At 36.0% G+C, this 14,513-nt stretch overlaps 1 protein-coding gene across 1 annotated transcript in view; it reads left to right on the forward strand.

Annotated features, from left to right (window-relative positions):
- LOC110031641 (ribosomal RNA small subunit methyltransferase I) overlaps positions 1–10,670 on the forward strand; it is a 55,617-nt gene extending 44,947 nt beyond the window's left edge. Inside the window, 3 exon segments of the mRNA XM_020734958.1 lie at positions 8,776–8,949; positions 10,039–10,156; positions 10,451–10,670. Coding sequence (XP_020590617.1) covers positions 8,776–8,949; positions 10,039–10,149 — 285 coding nt within the window. The 3' untranslated portion in view covers positions 10,150–10,156; positions 10,451–10,670.
- Positions 10,671–14,513: the final 3,843 nt, after the last annotated feature.

Consider the following 14,513-nt stretch of genomic DNA (forward strand, 5'->3'; position numbering starts at 1 on the left):
TTAAGCCAAAATCGTGTGTGGTGCAGTGAGTGCATGAAAAATGGCGTTCGCGAGTAATCGAGTCACAAAGGGTTCAACCTAAGGCTGTTGATCCTATAGGAACTCAATTTCGGGCCCTCTACATGTTGGTCCTTAGCCCTTGCAACTAAAAGTTGAGTGCTTGGAACCACTCATGCGAGTTCTTCACAAAAATGAGTCAAGAAGTGGCTTGAAATTCTACGGAAGGTGGGCTCCATCGCTAGTCCACTAGGATGGTCAATAAGAACTCCTAAAGCTAGATCCTAGGTTCTAAGAGTAGGAGACTAAGACCTCACTAAAAATGAGGTCAACACGGACGCATCGAGTTTCGTCATCCGGAGTCGTCCGGGAAACCTCGTCGTTGCTCGGGTTAAAAAAGCGTTGCGGTCCGAATCCTATCAAAACTTCGGTATGAGTTCAATAAAACAGGACGGTGCAGAGGACGGCGACGCCAAATCAACGAGTACAGCCAATTCTAAGGCCGACAGTCCTATAGGAATACTCTCTGAGTTCCTTCAGAGTAATCTTATCTGCTAAGCAATAGCGGTCAAAACTACTATATGGAACGTCAAGTCGAGCGGAGAAAAGTTCAAAATTGTTAACGGGGAGGACTCCTTCACTAGTTTTCTAGGTATAGTCTACAGAAAGGTCAACAGATCCCAAAAGAGTTTTCCACACAGAAATTGGGACAAAATAAAGTTCTTTTTTCAATAACACAAATAACACAACATATAAAGAATAAACACAAGCAATTCGAGAGGTAGGGGATCTATCTGAAATCCTAAAATTCGAGATGTAGGGAATCTCTCCCAAAACCTAACTCTAAGACTCGAGACACAATTTCATTCATAACTCTAACCCTACACCATGAAGCCTTATTTATACTGAACAATAAGTAATAATAAAAAGCTAAATTGTTCTTAGGCTAATAAAAGACAATTTTCTTTAGACTAGATATTAACGTAACAATACTCCATTCCCAGCAAGTCACATTGCCCTCAATGTGGAAAAAAGTGAGGGTATTCCTCCACCACAGCCTTCTTTATTTTTGTATCCCCTGTCTTCCCATAACACACTATGAGAACTTGTAATGTTTGATCTTTGCAATAGTGTGCTAGGGTAAACATCTCATCACACCGAAAACATAATCCTTGGCTCGCTTCTCCTGGATCTTTGTCTCTATAAGTTGCTTGAGTGTCGCCCCCGGTCGTGGTCCATTATTATTGTCCCATTAAGCCTACTTCTAGACTTCCACTGTTTGAGCTTTTGGTATTGTTTGTGATTGTAGTAGTTGGTATGATGCTCCACCTGTGTTGCTCCTATCCGTTTCATTGCGTTTTTATCTTCAACTAACTGTGTTGATTCCATAGTTTCTCCCAAGCCTCTCAGTTTCAACGAATGAAGTGTTGTACGTTTGTCGGGCTTTAGTCTCTTCATGAAATCATCCTTTAATACTGCTTCAGAGATCCCTCTCTGTTGTCTCAACAATAGCTCAAATCTTCTCCTATACGTGATTGCTTATGTAAGTCTCTTTCTCGAAGGGCTCGAAAGTGTTCCGATAAGCAATTATTAAACTTCTCTCACAATCATATCAGATATCTACCCTCCCTCCCCGATATTATGCTAGGGCTTTCCCCTTTAAAGATAACCTGTCGCCATAATCGCATGCTCCACATTTAGCCTATTCACCATGAATTATAGTTCCACTTGGTATAACCACCCATGTGTGTCTTTCCCCACGAAGATTGACAGCTTAAACTTCCTAACCCTAGCATGTCCGCCTCAACTTTCTCTCCCTCCGGTGTTTCCCTCATGTATCGAGGGTAAAAATCCCTCCTTCAATCATAGCCATACCCCATCTCGGCTTCTCTCTTTTGTGCTCCTCCATACCCCTTGCATAACTCCATGTTTCATCCCAACTGCCTTCATCGAAAATCTCTAATTCACCCTATCTGAGCCCTGGGAGAGGTTCTTGATGGTGGATGCTTTCCTCTTGCTCTTCTCGTCTGATCTCTTTCTCTTGCGATTTAGCTAATGATTCTCTTATCAAGTTTTGGTTAGGGTTTGCAAATTGAATTGTTGGCAGGGCCTTCTCATCGTTTCCTCCAAGCTCTCGAATTGGTTGCCAGTGGATGAAAACTTTTCTTCTATGGTTGAGAACATTTTTTCTATCCCGGATTTAATTTGACTCATTCTCTCTATCCCGGATTTAATTGGCTCACTTCTCTAATTCTTTCTCCAAATCATCTATTTTTTTGACAGTCATTACTTTCTATACTATTTCGGAACTCCTTTATGTTGTGATCCCGTTGTTGGCTTTACTAGTAGCGTGAATCGTTGCTGTAAGGCAAGGTCTTAAGCCTAAAGTCGTTATTTAAAGCCATTGAAGATACACAAATGTAAGAATTATGCATGGTTGAATTTTATTTTATTGGTGAGACTGTAGTTGGTAAATATTCTTCTGAGGATATATGAGATGCAAATGATGATTTGCAGCCCAAACATAAATTTAAATTTGATATTTTTGAATTTGATTTATATCTATTTTAGATTATGCTTATAAACTTGAATTTGCACTCAATTAACAGTGAAAATTTAAAATTGAAATTAATTTTAAACATGAAATCATATTAGAACTAGAACTCATAAAAGAAATTGAGTTTGTCTCAATGTGAAATGGAGTCAATCATGCTTACTGTTTTTTACGAATCAAAATAATATGAAAATTTAACTCTTGATAAATTATCTGATGTTATTATTCATATTTTGCATCATTAGATTGACATGGGTTTTATTTTCATATTTTGACTTGCGGACATACCCATTCATTCGTTAATGTACAGGTAATTGGTTAGTAGTTACTCAAATTTGAGATATAAAACTCCATTCATTTGGTCAATTTTAATGGTATATAATTTATCTAGTCTCATATACAAATAGTTTGGATTAATTTTCTTTAAAGAGGTTGCCCGTCTATATAGGCTTATCATCTTGATATGTTTTGTATGCTTTTTATTTCCTTATCTTCTCAATTTTTTTTGAAATTAATTATAGGCTATTGATTGGAATGAATATGTTAACCTAACAGCCTCAACTTAGAGTTTGAGATTACTACCATGTTGATGGTCTGGTTATTAGGAAATTACAATCAGAATTATTCATTCTAAAAATTAGTCTCCAAACTAAAAAACACAATTAGTTTGAGCTATATCCCCTAGAATGGTTATGGTAGTTACAATCATAGTTGGAGGGGATCATCATCATAAAAGAAATGGTTGCTAAACTCCAAAACAAAGGTCTTTTGTGCTCTCCCTTCAGTGAGGCATATTCAAAACAATATCATAATAGGAGAAAACGTTATTCAAATCTAGCACATTTTACAAAATACATAAATAACAAGAAAATATATAAATTTTAAAAAATTAAAGCAATAATTGATTGTTTCGTGCTTAGAGTAGCCATCCATCCATCTTTTGTACTAATTTATTAAGGATGGAAAATTTAAATTTGACTACAAGCTTACAAAGAGCTAATATTATTTCTACTATATCCATGCAATCATAATCAAATCTCACCCTAGTAAAATGCTGAATGTTTTTTATGCTCGTGTGGTTATCCTAATTGCTATGATGCCATTATGTTATAGTCCTAGCCCGATGTTCTATATTGGGTGTCCAAGACTTGTGAGCTTTGTTGTATAATTGGTAGAGAATGAATTTTCTGTTAATTAATGCCAGCATAAAATTAATCCATCTGAAAATTTTTTTCTCCAAGTCTACAAGGTCATCTTAAATAATGTCTTATGCTTGTTAATAACGATTCTTCGATTAAGTTGCGTTGATTATCTCCACCGAATAAGCAAATCATGATCTATGACAATCTGAGATGAGAGAATCAGTAGATCTTGATTAGATGGACAAATAACGATATATTCTACCAAATTTTTGGTGCTTAAATAAAGCATCATAGAGCATACCAACTAGCTTAAATTATAATAATTAATCTGATACGGAGTTAATTCAAACCATAATAGAAATGCAAATATTATTATTGAAATTTAAAAGGATTACAATTAAAACTCTTAATAATAGTAAATTACTATCATAAACATAAAAGGGCAAAGATGAGAAGGGGTTGCTGTGGTAGAGGTGGACACCAAGAGTGGTAGGTGGTCGGGTAGTCCCTGGATAGTTAAGGGGAGGCTGTCTAGTGGTTCGACGGCAAGGGGAATAGGGTTGGAAGGGGGGAACAACAAGCATGTGGAAGGTTGGAAGGCGGCAACCAGCAGGAGAAGGGTGGCTGTTGGTTCTGGACAGCAGGTTGGCTCATGGGATGTGGGATCAGCAAGCAGGTTGGTAGGTTAGGACGGCAACAAGTAGCATGTGGTGGGAGATGGGGGTTGCGACGGTTAGCAGGGAAGGTGGGAGGGATCCACTACAACAACAAGCAGGTCAGAGGGTTTGGGTAGCAACAGCTGACATGTATAAAAGTTTGTAGCGGCCAACAAGAAGGAACAGACAAAGGAGAACAACGAGGGTTGGTTACGGAGGATGAGAAAGTCAAGGATAATTACCACCTCGGAGCGAAATACAGCCGGAGCACCAATCATCCTCAGATACAACTCTAAGTGGATGTTGACGCTATCCTAACATAAAACATAAAAAAAAAAACTAAACAAAGAAAGGAACATATTTATAATAATAGATAATTAGGAGGGGCAAGACCCTCCGGTTGTGCCACAACCCGAATCCGAAAAAGGGTTGGCTGGCCACCCTATAACCACAACCCTAATCCGAAAAAGGGTTGGTTGGCCACCCTATAACCTTGGTTGACTAGTTCACTCTTGCACGACCACACCCCCTCCCCCCTTCCCCTAAGCCCGCGTGAGTCTTCCGGGTTGAGGGAACTTCGACCTCATTCCTCGAAGCTTCTCTCTACATGTTGACAGTGATGGAGATGTTCTAATCTCTATGGGCTGAAGATTCTTCGATTGTGGCTCTAATAGCACCTAGATCCCACTATCGACTGCACAATCTCCCAAAACACTAGAGGAATTTTCTCTACTTGCGAGCATATATCCTTATTGGCCCAACCTTCTGGGGGTACACTACTGAAAGGAATTGGTACTCCGTGTCACGTATATTATGTTGAATCCTCACAAATTAATCCAATGTTGGCTCAACCTAATCTGAAGTGAGGGTAACCTGAACCTCCCCGAACGGTGGTGGCCATGGTCGTGAGTTATCGATCATAATGTCTAGAAATTCTTTCTATTGTGATTGTTAAGTGTCTGGAATCGGCATCAGTCCTATCATTCTCTATCGTCATCAAAACTAATCCCTTCGATGCTTCTCTATTGGTAAGGGCTCTTGTAATTTTTTACTCGGCAAAAGGTAGAATGACGATGAATTTATCTTCCTTGGTGAACGAGTAGGCGTTCTTGAACCCTTCGTGCTGAGTCCTACAATCAAATTGTCATGATCTCCCCAACAAAAGGTGGCAAACATTCTTGGGCACCACATCACACCACACCTGATCCTATAGTGGCTTTCAATAAAAAACTCCACTAGACACCTCCTATCAACGTTAACTTTGTTCTCATTCTTCAATTACTTTAGAGAAAACAACTGAGAATGACTCTGAGTCATAAGACTCAATTTCTCCACCATCTGCTTTGACTCCATGTCGTTATTGCTCCCTCCATCGATGTTGAGACTGCATACATTTTCTTTCACAGTGTAACGAGTGTAGAATATGTTGTGGTGAAGCAACTGCGGTTCCCTCGTATCATTTGTCTGTAGGACCCATCGCATCACGAGTGTCTCGCCCTCATCCGGTGGCAGATGATGCTCCTCACTCTGTTCCCTGGCCGCTTATTTGTCACTAACATCCTCCACTATGCAAAAGGCACAACTTGGCTTGTCGGGCAACTGTAGGCAATGTGTCCAAATCCATGACATTTGAATTATTTTTTTGGTTGGGACTATTGTTGTGCTATTCTTGTCAGATTTCTCACTCATAGTGGTTATCTGAATGATGGTGATTGTCTGTTTTATTTTTGTTGCCTCTCAACTTTTAATGCTAAGTTTTGAACATCTCCCAATGATCAATAGGGCAGGTTTCAAACTAGGAAGGCAGATGCTAGGAAATCCTAGGATAAAACTAGGGTTAGGCTAGCTCTGATACCAAATGATACTAAAGTTAACCCAAGCCACAATAGAAATTCAAATATTCTTATTGAAATTCAAAAGGGTTACAAACAATTACTCTTAACAATAGGGAATTAACATCATACATATAAAGGACACCCTAGGGCGAGAACAAATTGGGGTGGCCTGCGGCCGAGGTGGTGGACATCGAGAGTGGTAGGTGGTAGGGGGGTTCTTGGATAGTTCAGGAGAGGTTGTCTGATGGCTAAGCAACAAGGGGAAGAGGGTTGGAAGGGTGCGACAGTAAGCAGATGGAGGGTTGGAAGGGTGTGACAGTAAGCAGATGGAAGGTTGGAAGGCAGCAGCCAGCAGGAGAGGGGTGGCTGCTAGTTCTGGACAGCAAGTAGGAAGGTAGGGGAAGGGTGGCAGCCAACATGCTGGCTCATGATGTGGGATCGATGAGCAGGATGGCAGGTTAGGCCGACTGCTAGTAACATGCAGTAGGAGATGGGGGTTGCGGCAGTCAGCAGTGAAGGTGGGAGGAATCGACAATAGTAACAGGCAGGTAGGAGGGTTTGGGTGGCAGCAGCTGACATATATGAAAGTTTGCGGCGGTAAATTGGAAGGAATAGGTGAAGGAGAGCAGCAAGGGCAAGTTGCAGATGATGGGACAATCAACGATAATCACCACCTCGGAGCAAAATACAACCGTAGTACCACTCGCGATCGGATACAACCCTAAGAGGGAAAGTGGGGGCACCGAAGGGTTTCCCGACAGAATACATAGCAAAAAAAACTAACCATAAACAAAGGAAAGAACGTATTTATAAAAGTATATAACTAAGAGGGGGAAGTTCCTCCCTTTGGGCTGCAAACTTAAACCGAAAAAGGGCCGGCCGGCCCCCGTATCACCTTGGTTGAATCGGTTCACCCTTGCATAGATGGTTCAGTTCATCCCCCTGAGCCTCGTGTCATAACCATAGGTATTTATGCCTATAGAAAAACTTCAAACCAAAAATTGAAGTCGTTGTTAGAGGGTGAAATCTCTTAGCATTCTTTTACAAACTTCTAATATATATTTTAAGTATTTAACTCATAATCACTTGAATAGCATATCAGAGTAGTATGAAAATTTTCAAAGCCAACAACTTCCAAACATGGAGTGACTTAAATTGCTTAGGCTATACCTAAATTATCCCAGCTGTTAGTCATGTTTATAAGGAATTTGATTAGGCTCTAGCTAATTTTGATCGAATTTTATTTTATCTAGGATCAAGTAGCTCATATTAGAGCTAGTCCTTGATTCTTCTTTGGTTTAGCTTGAGTTTAAGTTTAATCTCGAAGGTTAAGCTGATGAACTAAATGAGTATCGAATCCTTTTTTTTTGTTTCAATCAAATTGATTAGAGAAATTAGGTTATGTATTCTCCCGCCTCCGAATGTCGGAGTTATAGTCGCATTTGGTGTACAATTTTTTACCACCCACTCTATCAGGTTCTAGTGAGGTTTGAACGGATAAGCCTTATGGGAACCGTTTGTAATATTTAAAATTTAAATAAAAAGGCAAAAATTTAATTGTCCTAAAATTTTATACCCCAATTCTCTCTTCTTATAAAAATGATTAATGCTATTGCTATAAAATTTCGTATTTTTATTAAGATCATTTCGATAATAAATGTATATATGTTTTATTTGTATGTTAGTTATTATGAATTCATTTATAAGTTTATTCATTCGCCTAAAGTTTATTTAATATTAAGTTCCATTCCTTTAATAATAGCGTACCAAGGATTAATGTGCTGTAGCTTGCTTAAAGTGCATTTTAACTTTCTAGCGCATGCGCTGGCTGTTGGGAAATCTGATGGCGTTGATTCAGTTAAAAATATGAGGGGCATTTACATACATTACAATTCTTGTGTATTTAGATATCTCACATCTAAACTTTCATATTTACACAAAGCACTCAAATATTTAATATCACATAATAAATAGCACTATTACTATTTTCTAAAAGTGAAATCCATCTTTTTATGTGTGGTTTTAAAGCACCAAAGTGCGATGTATGTAAATATGAAAGTTTAGGTGTGAGATATGTAAATACATAAGAATTGTGTGCTAGGTATGTAAATTTCCCAAAATATTAACTTGCATGTCTTAGCTATTCTTGATCTATCTGATGACAGATCAAAATTCTAGCAATAACATGCTCAGCTTGAGCAGGAACTAATTAAATTCTATTTGGGATCAACCTTCCCTTGAGTTTTTTAGAGGTCAACAGAAAGATACGATGGAATAATTTAATCTCTAAACTATATTTATCATCTAAATTGTGCTCGTCAGTTTTATCTATTTTGAATGTTTTGGCTTCTTCTAGTAGAGGCATTCGAAGTTGGTAAGATCTTCAGCTGAGTAAGGTTGAGCAATGCATTAGTAGTTCAAAAGTTCATCTCTAAATCCCACAAATATCTCCAGAAATTGGATATTTTGATTTAAATGGAGCTTTTGAAAAGTTGAAATGTGAATTATTAGATGATATTTTATCCCAATGGATCTGTTACAACCATTGCTTTTAATTGCTTACAAACAGTTTTTTTGTTATGTTGTTGAAGTTCTGGCGAGGTACTCTAGGAGAAGCAGCTATGGTGTTTTCAAGTAGACAACCTAAAGGAGAAATTACGCTCTTGATAGAAGGTAGGGCAGATTCTCCTGTTAAAGCTCCATCTGAGGATGAACTCGAGCATGAACTGAGAGATTTGGTATTGAAGGGCCACAGTATTTCTACGGTATGTAAAATTTCACAAATTTTGTTTTGCTATTAACCATTACTACCATAAAGTTGAAATTTTGAATTAATTAACTAGTATGTAGTTGTTATGAATGGTCGGGTCAGTTCATTCAAGCTTCCATCTTGTCAGCCTGAGTATTCCTTGCTTTAGGCCAAGTTTGAAATGAAGCTCGATGTAGTATAATCGCCTACATTGTCTTCTTTCTTCTTATGTGCAGCATGTCCCATGGAATGAATTTAAATGATATCCAATCAGTTATGTTGAAAAGCTGCACACAAATACAAATGGTAGCCTCTTCAACGAGGTCCAATCTTAAAATTTGGAACATGATGTTTAAATTATTTTATCTATTTTTTTAAACTAATTATTTTATTTTAAACCATCGGATAAAAATCAGAAAGTAAAAAACTAATCAATAATAGAACAGAGCGGTTTATCAAAAACTAGATATTTTTATTGGCTTTGGACTTGGGCTGCACTGGCTGGATTTTAAAATCAAGTATATATATTGTTGAATCTAGATTTGTAATGTACATCATACCCACGTAAGAGAGCGTTTGAACCAATGTAGGGATGAAAAAAGAGAGAGTGAACAAAAGACTTGCCCGATAGGTGTAGGGGCGAATGGGGTGTTCTCTTGGCTCTCAGACCCTTGTTATTTCACTGAATATTTGTGTTACGAGAGAAGGGAAATAAAAGCCCTTTAATACATGTGTGGTCTTCCTATTTACAGAAGATAGAAGGACAATTACATGCTTAACCCTACTTTGAAGAGGGCAGTACATGATATTATGGTCTTTTTGCATATTGTAATATGTCGTTCGGCTAGCTCTGATCAGCTGGACAGCTAGTAGTGTGTGTGTAAAACTGACCCTTAAATAGTTGGGATAACACCCATGAAGAAGACGATGATGATGATATTGTATCATCCCATTCTTCATACATGTTTTTTTCAGATAAACCTTTGTTTCTCTTCTCTCATTCATTTCAATTCATTAACTTGTCTGATTGTTTTTTTGTTACATCTGTGAATCCCAGTTTTGTTTTTTTTTCTTTTTTATGCTTCTAATACAAGTATATTTTCAGTCAGTGAAAATTGTTGCAGAGGGAACATCAGCGAATAGAAAAGAAGTATATGCCCTTGCATTAAGATTGTTCCGAAAACATGATGAAACTGAGGAATCTTCTAATAGTTAACACTCTGGTTTGGACGAGAACTACCTTTTTTTTCTTTGGAAGATTATCGAACATACCACTCAATTCTTATGTATTTACATATCTAACATGTGAACTTCAATTTTATGAATATGCCACCTTACCTATGCATGAAAAGGTATATTTTACTTCTTAAATATTAAAGTGGTGATATTTTTTTGATGTGATATGAAATATTTGGGTGGTATAAATGTAAAAAAGGAAAGTTCAGGTTTTAGATATGTAAATATATAAAACTATGTATCTTTTTTCCCAACTTATTAGTCCTTGTTACCATGCTCAGTCTTTGAACCAACTTCAATGTCTTTTCTCATCAAATCAAAGCTGCAGTGGGCCCGAGGAAAACAATTACATGGGCAAGCAAGTTTGAAAGGTAGTCATGTCACCCTTGACTGATCAAAGAAATCTTCGATATCATAAGCTGTTATGTTTACATGACAGGTAAAAATGAAATTTGAATTGTATGATACTGAAACTCATTGTTATGCTCCATAAAATGTTAACTTACCTTGATATATTTACAAACATTTTAAAATACATATAAAATTTTGTAGGTACATACACCAATTCTTATGTTTTTACATATCTAACACCTAAATTTTGCTTTTTTATATTTATATCACCCAAAGCTTCCATATCACATAAAAAATTTTATCTTTTAAGAAGTGAAATACATATTTTCATGCAAAAGTATTTTAGGTGTTAGATATGTTAATACATAAGAATTGGCTGATATGCATGTAAATCTTCTAAAGAAATTATTTATTTATTTTTATGAATTATTTGATTTGGTAAAATAAAAATGCAATGAAATTAACTTCTTATTTATTATGATGTATTTTAAATTTCAAGTTTCTTTATATTATTTTCTTTGCATGGTTGGGCGCCAGTCCTTGATAGGGATGATGGCATTGATGCATGAAAGGAGCATTAGAGCAAGGTGAAGATTGTGAACGCTAAGGTTAGGGATGTTGGGTTTAGGTGACTGTATTTAAAAATTGGCCAATATAAAAGAATTTCTAACCCACAAATAAAAGTTCGAAAATGTTACGTGCATATCATGCAGATTTTATGTGTTTAGATGTCTAATATTTAAAGTTTAATATGTTCATAGATACACATGGAAAATATAAAATTCACGTTTACAAAATTAATAATAGATTTTTTACGTGATGTTGAGTATTTGTGTTTTATGTGTAAATAAAAAAATTTAATTGTAAATATATAAAATTGTGTTGCAAATGCTCCTAAATAAATATTTTTTGATATATTTAAATTTTATTAAAACAATCATTTACATAAATTTACTTCCTATAAATACCAAAAAAAAATCATGTTAATTCATAGCTCCCTTAACATTGACAACTAAATCTCAAAATTCTATTAAAGAGAGCAAAAATGTTGTAGGTGACCTTAGCTTGTTTGTTGAGAGTAGATTTTAATTCCTGCATTTAAGATTAAATTTAGCTCTATTTATATTCATATCACACAAGTTTAATGTATTTACAAATTTAACCCCTGCCTAAATTTTCAGATGTGAAATACAACTGTTTATGTATAGGTTTTAATACTAGTGTTATAAATGTAAATATCCAATTTTAGGCCTTGGACATGTGAATGCATAAAAGTTGTGTGGTATGTTAAATATACTAGAAAAAGGAAAAGAAAAGAAGAAGGTGCGGAACTTCTCGTGTGAAATCAAATTCCGAAAAAAAAAGGAAAATGTAGTAATAAAAGACGAAAAAAGTTGAGTGGGTGGCCGCGAAAGGACGCCGCTGTCCGAGGCGGCAAACGCGGGAGGAAGCTGTGTTATTTCCGATATATATGTATATATATATATATATCTATATATATATATCGTAAGGCTGGCGATTCGAAAAGTTTAATTATTGGAATAACATTAGTGATTAAATAACGATATTTAGCTTGTTTTTATACTACTAAAATGTACATGTCCAAATCTAACTGCACGAAAGTAATATGAATTTTTCGTTGGAATATTTATATGCATGTTTAGGGTTTTTTCTATGTATTTAGATATCTAACATCTATACTTCAGTTTTTATATGGACGGCACATTATAAAATACGTGTATTTTTTTTTAAATAAAAATAATGGTGTGTATATGATATTAAGTATTTCAATTAACTTCAATATTTTTTTGTTATCGAGATTTAGGACTGATGTTCATAATTTAGTTTTTTTACTATTTTAATTTAAATATAATATGATAAAAAGTTATTTAAAATTAAATTAAATTTTATTATCATTTAAAATCATTTAAAAGTCAAGTTAAGAAAAAAAGTAAATAAAGAAAAAAATTCTTTTAAAGCACATTAATAATTTAGTTAAGGTGCTCGATTAAAACTTATTTACTTAAAACTTAATATAAGTTATAATTTGGTATAATTAATTTAGGTTAAATAAATAAGTCTTAAAATTAATTTGATAAGTTTATAATCAATTCTAGTGTTTCGATAAGACGAATACAACGAGCAAAAGACCTCTAAATTTTGGCATCATTAAGAACTCAAATGTTGGCAGAACATTGTCTGATCGAGGGACCCTCTCAAGATCGTTCGATGGAGTTATTTAGATTCCTTTCCTCTTTGTAAAGAAGCCTCTCACAGACTATATAAATAGAGTCATACCCACCCTCTTGAGAGGGGATATGGATGTAAACCTTAGCCTCAAGAAGGGTAGAGAGAAGAATGAGCTGAATCACGACATACGCTATGAAATCTTGATATTAGTCACAAAGTAATGAAGCACAGATGGTGCAACAACTCACCCCAAATGTAGTGTAGCAAAACATTCTTAAGATGATGAAACAATGCGCCTCAAAGTTGGTGCAGCTGCGCATCTCGAAGATGGTGTAGTGTCACCACCCCAAAGATGTTGCAACAACTTACTTTGAAGATGGTGCAACAATGCACCATGAAGACGGTGTACCAACTCACTCTAAAGATGGTGCAACAACACTTCCTGAAGACGGTGTACCAACTCACCCTAAAGATGGTGCAACAACACTTCCTGAAGACGGTGTAAAAAAAGTAGCTTGAATGCGGCATAACAAACCCTAGTCGGATCAAATGTAACTCAATGTAAAACTGCTTATAACAACCGTACTTAGAATATGATAATCTTCTTTGGAATCCTGAAGTTCTCTCATCGCATCTCACCATTACGACCTACATGAGCAACAATGAAAAGCGTGGTCTACAACTAATGCTGCTCCCAACTCAAACCTCTGTGACATGCCAACATTTTCTCAACTCATGCAGCTCCTTACTCTAGACTTCTAGCATATGTGCATTATCTCATCTCATGAAACTCCAAACTTTGACAGTTGCAGCTTATGAACATTAGCACAGCTGATGCAACTCCAAACTGCAGCCTTTGTGGCATACATATGCTATTTAAGCTGATACAACCCCCAACTTTGACATTTGCGGCCTACGAATATTATCTCAACTCATACCACTCTCGACACCTACCTCTGCGGGCTACATACATTAGTGCAGCTTCATACTGTGATGTATGTGGCCAATCGACTTTCCCGAAGCAACCATTTATAGCTAACATAGTCAAATACCGCCACAACATTCAACTATGGCTTCTACAATAAGCTGAAGTTACAACTATCAATAACAATATTCACGGCGCACTACTGCCTCTGCAACAATCGAATAAATTTTTTTTGTTACAATTATTATTATTGAAATATTGTTGTACATTAACTTTTCAATTCAGATTTCTCTAACTCAGGAGAAGAGTGTACATGTATACTCACTATTACATAATCAATTATTTCAATCGGGTTCTGTCTCATGATTTATTTCCCTTTATGTGGTTTCCAGTATAAAAACTTTTTGTCTCTACCTGTCATTTTAATTACTCGAGTGTGTGCTATGTTTTTAAGCAATGTTAAGATGCTAGATAAACTTCAAAATGGTTTGAGGATCATTCATCTTGTTTAGAGTATAGTGTGCTTAAAGATGCAACATATTGCCTCTATTGTTATTTATTTAAGCCTCAAGAAATGGTTGGTACAAGTCATGGAGGTGGGGATTCATTTGTTAATAAAGGATTTAAAAATTGGAGGAAAAAAAAACTTTTATCTCACATTGGAGATCATAACAATGCTCATAATAAGACAACATAAAAATATGAAGATCTAATAAAGCCTCAGATGGAGAGTGTTTTCACCATGTTGTTGATAAAGGATGAGAGGAATAAAAAAGAATATAGAATTATGTTGACTGCAGTTGTTGATTGAGTTTGATTTCTTCTACAACAAAATTGTCATTTCGTGGGCATGATAAATCATTTGAATCAACCAATCA

Source organism: Phalaenopsis equestris, unplaced genomic scaffold, assembly GCF_001263595.1.
Source record: "Phalaenopsis equestris unplaced genomic scaffold, ASM126359v1 Scaffold000840, whole genome shotgun sequence".
NCBI classification, from domain to species: domain Eukaryota; kingdom Viridiplantae; phylum Streptophyta; class Magnoliopsida; order Asparagales; family Orchidaceae; genus Phalaenopsis; species Phalaenopsis equestris.